Source organism: Parasteatoda tepidariorum, chromosome 7 (genome assembly GCF_982258835.1).
Source record: "Parasteatoda tepidariorum strain Cologne lab strain chromosome 7, Ptep-v5.0, whole genome shotgun sequence".
Taxonomy (NCBI): domain Eukaryota; kingdom Metazoa; phylum Arthropoda; class Arachnida; order Araneae; family Theridiidae; genus Parasteatoda; species Parasteatoda tepidariorum.
The window spans coordinates 87632097-87647317 of NC_141761.1; the positions used below are offsets into that span (position 1 = coordinate 87632097).

General features: G+C 31.2%; 1 protein-coding gene across 9 annotated transcripts in view; it reads right to left on the reverse strand.

The window, feature by feature from the left end:
* The window catches only part of LOC107439667 (uncharacterized), a 392882-nt gene that overhangs the window by 206496 nt on the left and 171165 nt on the right, over nucleotides 1-15221 (reverse strand). For 6 of the 9 annotated variants that reach the window (XM_087168217.1, XM_087168222.1, XM_087168218.1 and 3 more), the window contains 10 exons: nucleotides 11296-11469; nucleotides 11038-11186; nucleotides 10260-10462; nucleotides 9948-10175; nucleotides 7993-8228; nucleotides 6380-6996; nucleotides 4327-4497; nucleotides 2729-2854; nucleotides 2577-2646; nucleotides 922-1151 (listed from right to left, as the gene is read on the reverse strand). In XM_087168217.1, the coding sequence (XP_087024343.1) occupies nucleotides 922-1151; nucleotides 2577-2646; nucleotides 2729-2854; nucleotides 4327-4497; nucleotides 6380-6996; nucleotides 7993-8228; nucleotides 9948-10175; nucleotides 10260-10462; nucleotides 11038-11186; nucleotides 11296-11469 (2204 nt within the window). The remainder of the gene's footprint in view (nucleotides 1-921; nucleotides 1152-2576; nucleotides 2647-2728; nucleotides 2855-4326; nucleotides 4498-6379; nucleotides 6997-7992; nucleotides 8229-9947; nucleotides 10176-10259; nucleotides 10463-11037; nucleotides 11187-11295; nucleotides 11470-15221) is intronic. The other 3 variants (XM_087168223.1, XM_087168215.1, XM_087168221.1) reach the window with 1 other exon arrangement.

Below are 15221 nucleotides of genomic sequence, written 5' to 3' on the forward strand. Positions count from 1 at the left end.
GGTAAAATCAGTAGCAAGGTTTTCTAGCGCTAAAAATTTTTTTATGCAGAAAATGTAGCACAATCATTATCGTATGACATATTGCAATAAAACGATTGTGGAATAAGGCTAATGCTAAATATTTATTCTAGCACGGAAGTTCAAAGAACACTGCTTTATATAATTTTAAAGTTGCAAGATCTCCATGTTTCATCTTATCAATTTGTATATGATTTGTAGAGTTTGTCGTGAGAGCTGTATTAAGTTCATGGCTATATGTGTGGTCTCTCCTGTGTTGCTATTAGCAGTCGAGTGTGTGCAGGATCCTAATGTGAGTAAATGAGACTGATAAGCAACAGCGCGAGGAAGAGGATGACGCCGTCACAAATAACAAGTCAACTGTTCAATGTGAACCATCCATCGAAGTGGACATTATTTTCTATATAAACAAGTTCATATCACGTCCGCAGGACACCAATGTTGAGAAAGGAGTTATCGGCAGTGTCAACCTTCATCTATCAAAAGTTACCATATCTTATATACTAGTGAATTGCAGTTTACTAATTGTAGTGGTAGTTACGCCATAGAGTCGTTAAGATTCACGTAAGTTTAATTCTACCACCTAATTGCTTAAAATTTAAAAAATAGTTGCATAAAAGTTTTATTTATAATTTAAAAAGCACATGGAATCAGAATTCAGACCATCAATCGGAATCCAGACCATAAGAGGTTACTGGCTATTTTTGCTGCTGCGATTTTTTGTTCCGTGCATTTTATTTTATCATTTAGCAATATTCTAATTGATAGTCAATGAAATCATGTCCTGCATAACAGTTATTTTCTTTTAGAAAAAATCTGATTTCAACGAAATAGAAACGAACGCCAGTTAAATAACATCCCCGAGTTGTTCAAATTAAGCCCGCAGTGGGCAATATCACTTACTGGCTTCAACGGGTTTTCCGTTGACGTACCACTCAATGACCATTGTAGGATCGCCAATTGGTACAAGTCGAGCATCGAAGTGAACTCTGTCTCCTTCCTGAAGGTTGAGATCTCTAATGTGAGTTGTAAAAGCCGGCTTTTGGGGTGGTCTCTCTTCTTCTGGAGCTCTTGCTCTCGGTGCTGCCCTCTCGACAGGTTTAAGCCACACTACTTCGCGAGGTGGTGAACCCCTGCAATATTTATAGCACAATATCACAAAACGTGACAGAAGGCAAAATTGTTACAGTTTATTTTACTTTTAGAATAGGTGTAAGATAAAATCTGCGCTAAACACCTTTTGTAAATAACTGATTAAGATAACTATTTTAAGCTGTTTTCTCTCCTTTTTTTAGCTTTTTCCTCAACTTACCTCTGTATAATACAAAACTACCTGATATAAAACTACTAATACAGTAACTATAAGTTTTAATGACAAATTTATATACATAGTAAATTTAGAATTTTGTATATTACACGTACTAGGGAATAAATGACAAGTCCGTTAATTGTTTCCGCACTCTTGCAAGGGAAATTGTACCACTGCAAGGAAGGTAACAGAAATGTAACTTAGGGGATGTTTCAAAGATTACGTTAGTCCAAACCTTCACCATTGTTAGCAAAACTGAAGTGCTTGTCCAATGTTTGAAAATCCTCTCAGCAGTCGCATTTACTTATCAGTGTAAAAATACTGTTTAAAAAAATTATAATTATAAGCAAAAAAAAAATTTTTTGAGAAAAAAACAAATTTGCAATGAAAGATATTTGTTTTATTAACTATGTATTTAAACGAAATTATAACTACATTTTTTAAACGGCTAATGAGTTTACATTAAATGAATAAAGTTTAAACTTTATGCAGTCGAACCTAGCTAACTCGAACCTCAATTTCACAGTGTGTGGTCAGTAGGATGACAATGATATCATCGCTCAAACGAAAGCTTCTTGTGAACTATCAGAAGAAGAAGATGAGAAAATCGAAGATTTACAGCCCAATGTTACTAACAAACAAGCACTTTCTGCAGTGGACACTGTAAGGAGATTTATTGAGAAGCAGCCGAATATGTCAGAGGAGACATTTAAAGCTATAGTCCACTTAGAAAGTGTTATAGACAAACTTTCTTTCACATCTCTAAAGCAATCAACAATTGAATCTTTTTTTAAATGAAAGTGTAAAAAGTGCTTTTTGAATAAATATGGAATAGTAAATAAGGTATGTAAAGAGCATCTTTCTTTATTCTACCATCGATAACATGCAATTTTCGATAATTCGAATTTTCGTTATTTCGAATTTTTTCTCCTCTCCCTTCAAGTTCAAGATATCGAGGTTTGACTATATATTGAAAACATCAAAAAGTTTTCTCACTTTTTGAAATCAAATTGATGAAAAAAAAGTAACAAACTTGTAATTTGACTTTGTTTACCAAGCAACTTCAGTTCTAAAGAACTATAAAGTATATTTTTAAAAACTTCATTATTAAAAAAGCTGTCAAAACGTTTACAAACTTTCAATTAATGGATTTATACATTTGCTTATTATTATAGGTATAAAGCTACTAATACAGTAACTATAAGTTTTAAGTGACACATTTATTTTGAAGATAAACAAATGATCTTACTGAGGTTCAATAACTTTTTGTGGTTTAGGTAAATAAAGACGCCATGGCTCTGTAACAGGTGCAGATTCACCTAAAATACAATTTACAATTGTAACGAAGATATTTATTGAAGGCTTAAAAATAAAGAAAAAGTAATTAATTAATTGACTTACTCTCCACATACAGTCGTGCGCGTGTTGCTGTACTTCCAGCTTGGTTTTGAGCAGTGCACTGATACCATGCTGCATCCGATGCATTTACTTGATTGATATAGATTGTTGAAGCGCCATCATTGGTTTCTAACGAGGCAAAAACGCATATTAGAAAAACATATTTAAAATTAAAAAGCATAAAATAACTATGAATAAACAAATAAAAGTAAATTAATTGAATCCTAAGAAATTATTATATTAAGACTAAACAGTGAGAATTACTATTTTGAGAAATCTTTGCATACACTGTATTTACTGAAAAGTTGCGTACACTGTATTTGCAATTGCAAATAAGTTATTAGAATACATATTATATAGGGAAAAAATATATTGTTCCTTCCAAATCACCCTTACCTTGTGAAAATTAGATCTCAATAAAAATAACTTGTTGTGTATGAAGTTTTGCAAGCTTTGTTGACTAAAAGTGTCAATATTAAAAAATTGCAGTAATAACTATTTTGAGTTATAAAAACATTTATATATATGTTATTCAAAGTTGATGGATAGAAGGTAACTTTTATTTCAATGTATTATAAAAGTTATCAATTTTTAACAGTTTGCTTGTGAGATTTTAAAACCCTAACTCATTTCATCTCAAAACGTATTGATTTCTGAATACTTTGCCCTTGGAGATTTCGTTGAGTTGAATATTTAACTATTTATGCCTAAAAACCTAAAAATTTCTAATATTTTTCTTTTGTGATTTTTTCGAAGAAACAAGTCATTATTTCACAGATCGTGCTGATTTCTGAGTACTTCATCTTTTAAGGCTTGAATTAACAATTAATTATATCACAAAGCATACTGGTTTCTCATTATTTAGTCTATGAAGATTTACTTGAATCAACATTTCATTATATTACAGAACGTTGTCTGTTTCTGAATATTTTGACCTTTGAGGTTTCCTTGAATTAATATTTAATAGTATTACAAAAACTTGCTGATTTCTGAAAGTTATGTCATTTGAGGTGACCTTGAATTAACATTTTATAGTTTCGCAAAAAGTGCAGATTTCTGAATATTTTGTCCTTTGAGGTATTTTAGAATTAACATTTAATAGTATCACAAAAACATGCGTATTTCTGAATATTTTGTCTTTAGTGGTTTCGTTGAATTAACATTTCATAGTATCGCAAAAATGTGCTGATTTCTGAATGTTTTGTTCTTTGAGGTTTCCTTGAATTAGCAGTATCACAAAATGTGCTGATTTCTGAATATTTTGTCTTTAGAGGTTCTCTTGTATTAACATTTAATAATTTCTGCCTCATAAGGAAATATTTATGATTACTTGGCCTCAAAACGTATCACGTGGCCTCAAAATGGCTTTTAATTTATCAAATTTAAACTTATTAAACTTAAATGTATTTAACGTATTAAAAGTATTTATGGTTTAAAGAAATTTTTTCCTACATTGTATTTGCATGGAATATAATTTTAAAAAGAAATATTTTCCTCCAATATTTTGCAAAAGCTAAGTGACATAACTATCGAAATACCGAACATAACGTAAAGTATAAAATAAATTACGCATTCTTAAAAGTATTCCAAATAGTTTATACCTATTAGAACATGGGGTGGAGAAGACTGAACGTGAACCCCATCTCTTTGCCATGTGAGATTTGGAATGGGAGTGCCAATAGCCCTGCAATGCAAAGTGACTGGTTCCCCATCTCGCACGTGCAAGCTTTGAAATCTTTCAACAAACTTTGGTGATACAACTTGCTCCTTTTCTGTGACATAAATAAATTATGATTAAATGTTTGAAACGACTCACGATAGATTGAAAAACGATTTATTTCAAATAACACTTGGTAGCCGTAATGGCTTTTTGTATATCTCTTTCATAACACTGAGAAAAAAAGTATGGTTAAAACCACCAGAATAGAGTAATATTTACAGTGTTTCTGGCTCTATGGGAACACTAAAAAGTTAGGTATTTTTACAGCAGATTTTTAATAATGATTTCGGTAAAAGTAACAATAAAATATGGTTTTATAATATGCGATAAAATTTGGTAATTGGGACAAAATTTGGTAATTCTATCATGTTACTTTAGAGCATGGCGTAAAAACCATTTATTTGGTTGAATTAATTTTCCAGCTTTGTATTTTTTATGAATTACATGGTAATCAGAACAATAATTTTGAAAACCATAATTTCTGGTAAATCGTTAGCATTTGAAGGAAAAATTGCCAAATGAATGGTTTAAATACCGCATATTTTGGTTTAATTAACCATAATTTTTATTATTATTTTTACCAGAAAAGCCATCCCTATACAGTTACCCATTGATTTTATCAGCATTTTTTTTTCTCTGTGTAAGCTAGCAGAGAAGTGCTAATAAGCAACACAAATACTTAAAAAAATAAAAATTTAAAAAGAAATTGAAAAATATTTAACATAATTTAATAAAATATTTTGTTAAAAAATGAGAAATGTGTATAATAATTCACATTTATTTTTTAAAAAACGATGTTTTTACCGTACTGAAAGATCAACATCGTAGAATTCTGCTTCTAAAGTATTTATACTTTGCAATATTGCCGGTGCATTTTCATATAAAAAACTAATGCATTTTTTTCACTAATAAAATGAATTAAATTTTTTTGCATGTTTGGATATCAGTCAAAATTTGTTTTAAAGAATCGGCAATAAAAGCATTTTAAATTTCGAAGTAAACATTCAACAAGTAATTACAAGGCAAAAAGTAAGTAACTAATTATTATGAAACATAAAAACCTTATTTAAATATTTTCCCAATTAACTAAGACACCGCGCTGAGAAAAGACATAAAGAGGACGACGTACAAGGGGAGAAACGTTTCATTTAAAATTCTCTTTCCTCTTCGTTACTAATTTAAAAGAAAGAAAAAGTGAGTTCAAGCATACCTAAAGTAAGTCCTGAAGCTCCAATTGCCGAAAAAAATTCAAAATATCAAAATGCAAACAAATTATTGAAAGATGTCTTCTCCGTTGCATAATCTTAAGTTATTTTCATTTTGATATTCTTAAAAATTCTTTTCAATGTTTGAAACTTCATAGTTTACTCTAAGTTTGTCTGTCTCACTTTTTCTATACTTTAAATTATTTTTGAAGGTGAAAGAGAATTCGCAATGAAAGGTTTTTCCCATGGTGTGGCATCCTCTTGAAATCCTACAAGTGGTACAGCAAATGAACACAATTGGAACATTGTTTCTCCCCAATGGATTATTTCCTTTGTCTAACAACAAAGAAAAACTGGTTTTGCCACACGGAGAAGATTGCGAGTGAAAATACGATTTTTTACCTGCAGAAACATCAGTGAGTTGAACATGCGAATATTTGTTTCATATGAAGTTTTTATTACTTATTTTCAATTCGTTAGTAAGTGAAGAATTACTTAATAAATGAACTTAACTGATTCTTTGATATATTTTCTTACAAAATCATTTCATGTAAATTTTTTTTTAAAAAAAAAAGACTAGTTTGCAAATTTTACAAAAAAAATGTATTTGTCAAACTAATTTTAACAAATTATTTAGAATTTTTAATGGTAAAATAATTTTAAAAAGAGTGTAAGAATTCAAAATCTTTAAAAGTACTGTTTGAAAATTACATAAAATTTTCTTTTTACCTATAACATGTAAACTGACATTAAATGTTGCTTCTCCACTTTTGTTCCTAGCAACACATGTGTATGTGCCGGCATCAGTCCTGCTGGTTGTAGTAATCATGAGAGCGTGAACCCCTCCCTCATTCACCAGAACCTTGTGAGTTGCATCGTCCACAACTTGGTTTCCATTGAGGTACCACGTGACATCCGGGAATGGCCTGCCACTGACTCGGAGATCAAATCTGACCATCTTGCCTTCCGTGACCTCCTTGTCACCAGGCACTTTGACAAAGTTAGGTTTCAGAGCACGGCTGGCACCAGTTGAGCTGATGTCCACATCATTCTCCTGGACTGTCCTCTGTACAGCAGTAGCAGAGGTGGTCACGCCGTCACTGAGGGCGAAGGATTGGGGTTGAGATGTTGTTATGTATTGTGTTTGGTTAATGTTATTTGCTGCATACTGCTGTTGCTGCTGTATCTGCTGCTGCTGTTGTGAGTATAGGTTAGTGGTGGTCATAGCTTGGGTTTGCACAGATGTTTGGGAGTACATTTGTGAGTGGGTTAATTGCTGTTGCTCGTGACTATAGCTAAATGCTGTGCTTTTAGGGATAGGGGAGGAAGGTGTTACAGAAGAAAAACTGGTTAGGGTGAAGAAAAAAGCAGAAAGAAGAAAAAATTAAATGCTTACTAATCTACCATATCACGCTTATCTACTTCAAATTGGTCACATATGAATGTGAACTAAATTGATTTTAACAATTTTTCTTACCATTTTTAAAACAAACAAAAAACTTATTTTTAAAGGGACTAATGGTATTTAAAGTCTTTTAAACAACTATTTTTAAAGTATTTACAAGTATTTTGTCACTAATTCCTTTACTAATTGTAATTCCGTCTCCTCTATAGACTATTCTAAAAAGCTATCTATAAATCCAACTTATTGTATGTATTAGGTAAAGCAAGCAGAAGCATTAAAAGCAGAACAAGAACTATGAAATAGAAGACATAGTCACAAAATATTCTAAGTATATTCAAATTTATTTTTAAGTACAATTAAGTATTTTGCGATGAATCAGTGTATAAGGCACTAAACAGGACTTGCGCAAAGAACTGTGGTTCAATCCCCATTTGCGGCTTGAAGCCAATCCAACTTCAGTTTGATTGGTACCAGCTTGACTGGAATGTAAAAGGGGTCTGGGGGCGTTTGTTGACCATATTGTTGGCCATGAAATTGAGGAAACTTAACCTCTATGACTCCCTGATTTACAACGGTTGTTGAGCAAAAGGTTGTTTTTTAATGTTCATTTAAAATTATTTTCACAAATTAAAAAGGAATAAAATTGCAATTATGCTTAAATCTCATTTAGTTTTACTTTTTGTACTTAAATTAAAACACCAGTGTATCGTGAATAAGACTACTTTTAATAAGACTTTGCTCATAAAATATTATCCCATAATTTTATAAACCTTTAAGATTTTTGTAGCCATAGAATTTTTATCTGAAATATTTTGATAATATCTATCATAAGATAAGGTACTTTTCAAAATAATTTCTATTAGCTGCACAATAAATAAAAAGGCACCAATTAAAATATGGCTAATAATTGTATTGGTCCAAAACTTGCAATACATACATTTTTTGCTGCTGTAACTGTTGTTGGAAAGATGTCGAAACTGGAACTCCCACACCTTCTATAACAAGATGTGCTGAACAAGCAATGCGACCATTTGTATTTTCAGCCAATAATGTGTAGTAACCAGCATCTTCTGGTAGAGCCATGTGGATATGTAATGTGGCTAGGTCATTTGCATAATTCATCTTGAAACGTTGAGATGCAATTATTCTTTGACCATTTCTGAACCATGTTATCTATAAAATACATTTCAAAGGAATTTTATTAAAACAAAAATTTTAAATAAAGATTTGCCGTTTTGTTTAAGAAAATACCACAATAAATAAAAATTTGAGCTCTTAATGGTATTGACTGAAGCTAGAATTTTTAAGGTTTGTAAACAGATAAATCATAAATTAATTATATTTTCACACAAAATATTAAGTTGCAACTTCTGTTTGCAGAATATAGCTAATCTTCGTAATTTTTTAATTAATACTTCTTTAGTTATGATTTGTTAGTTGAATATCTTACGATTGGATAACTGTAAGCGGCATCACGTGTGGATCAGCCAATCAGGTTCTACACACATACGTGACAACGTTTAAAATTAAATCTGATCCAAAAATTGAGTCAACGTGGTAATAACTCCGAGCCTTAAACCTATAATTGCAACACTCCATGCTCAACCACGTGATTATATACAACTATGTGATTAATTCCAAATACCCAATTATTAAATAAACAGATTTGTAGGGCTATTATGCGTTGTACCAGTTGTACTTTTAAAATATAATTTACTATTAAACAAGTGTGTTTGATATACAGAGAATAAGATTTTGCCAATAGATTTTTTATATATCAGCAGCGATGGCTCAGGGAATAGAGCTTTCACCTTCCAATGAGGTGAACCGGGTTCGAATCCCAGTAGATGTGAATTCCGAATCTGGCTTGCGCCGACCACAGTGCTGACGCGAAATATCCTCAGTCGCAGACGGATCATGGGTTAGAGTCCCTTTGCCGTCATGCGAATCGTGGGAGGTTCTCGTGGTCTCCCTCTCCATGTAACGCAAATGCGGGTTAGCTCCATCTAAAAGTCCTCCACGAGGGTAAATTTCTCCCAATAGTCGATCCAGGAGTTCCCTTGTCTTCTGGATTGGGTTCAAAATTACAAGGCTACGAAGTTGAATATTAGTAGTCGTAAACTCATAAAAGTGGGTCCGCTGTTCAACGACGGTTATAAAATAAAATAAAACAAAATAAAATAAAATAGACTTTTTATGAGGAATGACAGCTCAGGGAATAGAGCATTCGCCTTCCAACGAGGTGAACCAGGTTCGAATCCCAGCGATAGCTGATGGATACGAATTCCCATCCTGCTCGCACCGACCACAGAGCTGACGTGAAATATCCTCAGTGGTAGACGGATCATGGGTTAGAGTCCCTTGCCATCAGGCTAACCATAGGAGGTTTTCGTGGTCTTCCTCTTCGCGTAACGCGAATGCGGGTTAGTTCCATCAAAAAGTTCTACACGAAAACAAATTTCTTCCAATACTTGATACAGCAGTTCCCTTGTCTTTTGGATTGGGTTAAAAATTACAAGACTACGGTGTTGAACATTAGTAGTCGTAAGCCTAATAATTGGATTGGCTGTTCAACGATGGTTATAAAATATAAAAATAAAAGAAATTTTTTATTTAAGGAAATACCTCAGAATTTAATTGAAGCATTTTTTAGCATAGTTGGCATGTTTTGTAAAATTAAAACATTTTATTTTAAGAAATAAGGAAAAATAAAAATAAAATGTTGAAGAGCAAATTAAACTTAAAAGCTCTCTTATTAAGTAAACAATGGATTTTTCACAGTTTTAGAACAAGCAATGAGAACTTTAACAGTTTTTAAAAATTTAATAAGAAAAAAACAGGTCTGATTAGCGCATTGTATCGAAAAATTAAGAAATTAATATTGTTACTTACTTTAGGCTTGGGATTGCCTGTAATTTTAGCTTGGAATGTAACTTCAGATCCCTCGAGCAATTTACTATTACGAGGCCGCGTTAATATCTGTGGAGCACTTGGATTTTGTGTTTTATCTAGAGCTGCAGGTTTTTCAGAGACTTCTTCACCGGGCAGCCTCCTGAAGAGTGATTCTCGAAATTCGACTTCTCGAAGCAATCGATATTCAAAGGTATCGACTCGGAAACTCTGAAACAAACATAAAATTCGAATTCATTCACCTGTGGGTGCAATGTGAGCTTAAAAAATGGAAAATAAAATGAATTCACTTACTTCTGAACCACTATAGTACATAGGGCAGTTGGGGTCAGTGTCATATTCTGCTGATGTGGTCCTCTGGTACATACCGTCCATTTGTTGTTGCTGTACATAAGACTGGACATATGTACCGCTAACTTGCTTTTGTTGGTCAATAATAGTGTGTTGAACATTACTCATAGGTACTTGCCTGAAGGTATCTTGAGATACTATTTTTCCTAAACGAAGTAATAGCAGAGATTGGTAAATAGTTTTTAATTTAAAATATAGCGTGGAATTTGCAAATGGAAAGATTAGTGGATTAAATAATTAATAATTTTAAAAACCTTTAGTGGTAGAAAGTGAGAAATATCATTAATTACGTCATTTTCTATTGAAAATACCGTCGTATTCACAGACAAAAAAATAACTTTAAAATCCAAATACGCAGTGAAAAATTCCAGATCAAATTGCGGTAAAGAGTATCGGTACTCAGGGTGCCAGTACTATTTACCGTAAAATCTAATTTTACCAGTCAAAGTTTGTGGAACAAAAACTCTAATACTATACCGTGATTTTTACTGTAATATTTACTTTAGAATGCAATGAATCACTATATACAAATAAATATTACTGTAAAAATCACGATATTAAATTTTATGGTAAAAATTGATTTTATGATAAAATGAATACTGCACTCAGGGTGCGAGTACTTTTTACCGTAATTTGATTTAGGATTTTTTAGAGTGTACCTCTTCACGAGGCCTTCCACTAATCGATTCAAATGAAAAGCTATATCTGCTTCACACTTTACCTTTTACATCTCTTTGTATGGATACTGTCAGAGAGGCTTCTCCTGCGCAATTGACTGCGGTACATGTATATTCACCATCATCATCCACTGTGAGGCCTTTAATATCAAAAACGCACATTCCAGTGGAGGAATTGTACGAAACATGGCGTCTGTAAAATAACACCAACATAACTAACACGTTCATTCCTGATTAAACTTGATCCAGCATTACTGGACAGAGCAGTTTTGGTAGAAGACTTATAATGCACAATTTCTCACCTGTTATCATTTTTGATAGGCATTCCTCTTCTTGACCATACCACTTCAGGTTGAGGATTACCACTGACCCTGCATTCGAAATGGGCATCACCCCCCTCGATGAAGCGTCCCATCGTAGGGGGTTTTTCGAATATCGGAGGAGTTGCATTCAGGGGCCTTTGCCCCTGCTGGTGCCTGTAAAATCAAATAACGTATTTCAAATTGATGTTTAAAATTTACATTGACAATTAGAAATAATCATGATGGGTTTCCAAGCAAGTTTCAGTTAGCTGTCTGAAGGCAAAGCAATCTTAACTTGTGTAGTTAAAATATAGTTGACACCTTTACAATACCAAGGAAACCAGTTGACGTAACTATAGCATGGTCTCCCTGATCGAAAATGATATAAAGCACATAAATGTTAGTAAAATATTTCGATTAAAAAACAAGGATTTAAATAAACTTAAAATTTTTGCTTTTTTGTTTATTACAAGATCTAAAACAAAATTTAAAGAAATGGTATAGAAGTTTTATTTGTCAAAATGTCATTCTGATTTCTAATAATGATGGTATCAGACTTATTTCAAGGTCATTTTAAAGAGACTGAATTGGCCCGATAATCACAACATTATTTTTTAACACGAGTTTTTTTTTTTTTTTTTTACTCTATTAAGTGCTAAGAGCTCCTTGGTAGAACATGTAACCTGTTAAATGAAATTTTAAACAAAACTCACGCTTTTTTAGCACAAAAATAAATTGTGCAATATTGTAACTATAAAATATTCATTTTATTTTCTACCAAGGTTTTTAATACAATACCAAGGAATACCATTGCTGGGCTTTCATTGGGAATATATATTCTCCTGGGCGCTCTGAACATTTTATAAAACACACAAAATGACGGTCAGCATGTTTTTCAATTAAGCTTTTCAAATTTTTACTTGTTCTCACTAATATATAGATTAAATCTTGTATTAAAAAACCTGAGAACGTCGTATTTATCTTTTTATATAAAGATTTCTGAATGTATTTCTGGAAATGTAAACCATAATTATCTGATCAGAAGCTATTTCTTTACCACTACGGTAGCGGTTTGACGGGAAATCGCTACACCGGTGCTACAAATATGAAGCATTACATAATCAGTTACTTGGGTATCTGAGTAGCATAAATTTTCTTAAAGGTATATAGTTTTTCACAAAATGTTACTTTTAGGATAACTATTTAGGTAATAGTGTTTAAGCCGGTGCTACAAATATGAAGCATTATATAATCATTTACTTGGTTACCTGAGTAGCATAAATTTTTCTACAGGTACATAGTTTTTCACAAAATTTTACTTATAGGATAACTATTTAGATAATATTGTTTGAAAAAATTCAATATGAAGTAATTATTATTCATAAAATCTCCTTAATTTAATAAAATTCATCGAAATTTAGTTATCTGCTTATTCGCATTAAGTAATGCAATAGTAATTTTTTTTTAAATATTTCTTTACTTTATCAAATATACAATCCTAATGGAGAAAATATATTTGATATTAAACGATTACTCTATAGAAAGACGGGTAGCAATAAATTTTTTCAGAAAGCTATTTAAAAGCTTCTCATCACGCGTTTAACAAAAAATTAAAACGTTACAAAGAATTTCGGTAAAAAAAATTTAAAAAGAAAAATGCTTAAATTTAAAAAAATCTTTAAAAAAATATTATTTTAATAAAAAAATACAGATCTGTAACAAATTTACCTCTTTTTTTTTATAATAATTATTACAAATATTTTTAAAAAAGTTCTGGATTTTAAATATGCATCCGTGGGACATGCAAACATAAAAGTATACATGTAAATATATTTTTTAAAGTAATTAAGAAAATTACTAACATTCAAGAACGTATTATTACTAAAGAATAGATATTTGTCATACATTCGGCATATTTTGTAACTCAAAAATTATTTAATTAATAATCAATCAAGGTATTAAAAATCAAACTTTTTTTTATCTCTTCTCACTTTAAATGCATAACTTCCCTTCTAGGATTTAAGTTTTTAAGTTTTAATAGATTAAGAAGAAAATATTCAAAAACATCATTGAAGAATAATTTTTATACTTTTACTTTAAACATTATAAAACATAGACCAGTGTTAAAAGTATTTCATTCTTAATTCTTTGACCTATTGGTTGCTTTAACAGCATGTAATTAATATATAATTAGTTTCACTCAATACCATGTATAACACTGAAAAAAAGCATAGCCAAGACTACCGGAATATAATAAAATGTACCATGTTTCTGGGTCTGTGGAAACACCAAAAATTTGTGTAATTTTTACCGAAACGCTTTGGTGATGACTTTTTATAAAATTCACAATAAAATATGTTTTTAATACCGAGTCGTTCCATAGCAAATATGGTAAAATTTGATAATTTTATTAATGGTAATATTTGGTAATTTTATACCTCAGAGCGTGGCATAAAAGCCATTTATTCAGCTAAATTTACTCTCCAGTTATGTATTTTTTATTAAATTTGTCATAATAAAAAGTATAACTTTGAAAACCAGAAATTCCGGCTTGCGGAAAAATTCTCAAATGAATGGTTTAAATACCGTATATTTTGATTTTTATTACCAGAATTTTGGATTTCTTTTAACAGAATTTTGGATCTTTTTACCAGATATGTTATTACTATACAGTACGATAATTTTAACAGATTTCTTTTTATCCAAAAATATTGCTTCTTAAATAAAATTTCAATTTAATAGCATTTTTTAAAGAAAATATTTTAAAACCTATATTTATAAGGCTTATTAAAAAATATGCATTCTTAATTTTTTATAGATAATATTTATTATAAATAACATTAATTTATTTATCTATAAATCATTGATAAAGCGTCTCTTGTCTATTCAGAGTAATTCATTAAATACGCTGAAACACATAACAAATGTTTGCAGATAGGTTTCAAAACTCTTTTACATAAAATATGTAAATAATTCAAAATATAACGCATTCAAATAATTTAAACTTTTTATCGAAATGGAATGCAATTTCTCTGATATTTTAAATTTAGAGATATTTTAGGAATCGCCTCATCCCCAGAAGTTATGTAAATTTTCTAAGATATGAGCCACTTTCTAAAAACGAGACACTGATTTTAGCGTGAAACACATCTCAGCGAGACGATGTTTATTCAATGAAGCAAAAGTTAAAAAAAAGAAGAAGACAGAGCAATATTTTGAGAATAAGCTTCCAGGTTAAACGAGCTCCCAAATAGGACAGAGAGAGCTGTTGCCAACAACCGCGCTGACGAACTCCAAAGCCTCGCGCCCATTCTCAAAAATAGAACTAGAAACAACATACAAAATGCAGCTTTTTTTCTCTTCCCCTAACAGTTGTCGCAGCAAAGATTTCTAAAATACAAGCAAGGCGGAAGCTTAAGAGACAAGCACTTGATAGCATTTTTATTTATGAGCCCAGTTTCGGAATTAAAGATACAACGATTACATTTCACCAATTTAAGAAATGATACAGATACAACGATTAAATTTCACCAATTTAAGAAATGATACAGATACAACGATTACATTTCACCAATTTAAGAAATGGTAAAGATACAACGATTACATTTCACCAATTTAAGAAATGATAAGCCATATATGACTTAGATATGATTGCACGCTGTAAATGCTGTAAAAAGAACCTTAAATTTTTTAAGTCGAATATAAATTTTACACTAGCCATTAGTAAGGAACGAAAAGGTTTTGAAACGTGCTGACTAGAAACATGAACATGACTAAAAACGGGATGACTAAATTGATTTTGATATTTTTACTCCTACCTTCCACATTAGTGATTCGACAAAATTCGATGGATTTTTTTCTTCAGCTGAAATATTGATTTTTAACCCCTAATGTCGTACTTTATAGACTTCAATTTTGACAAAGAT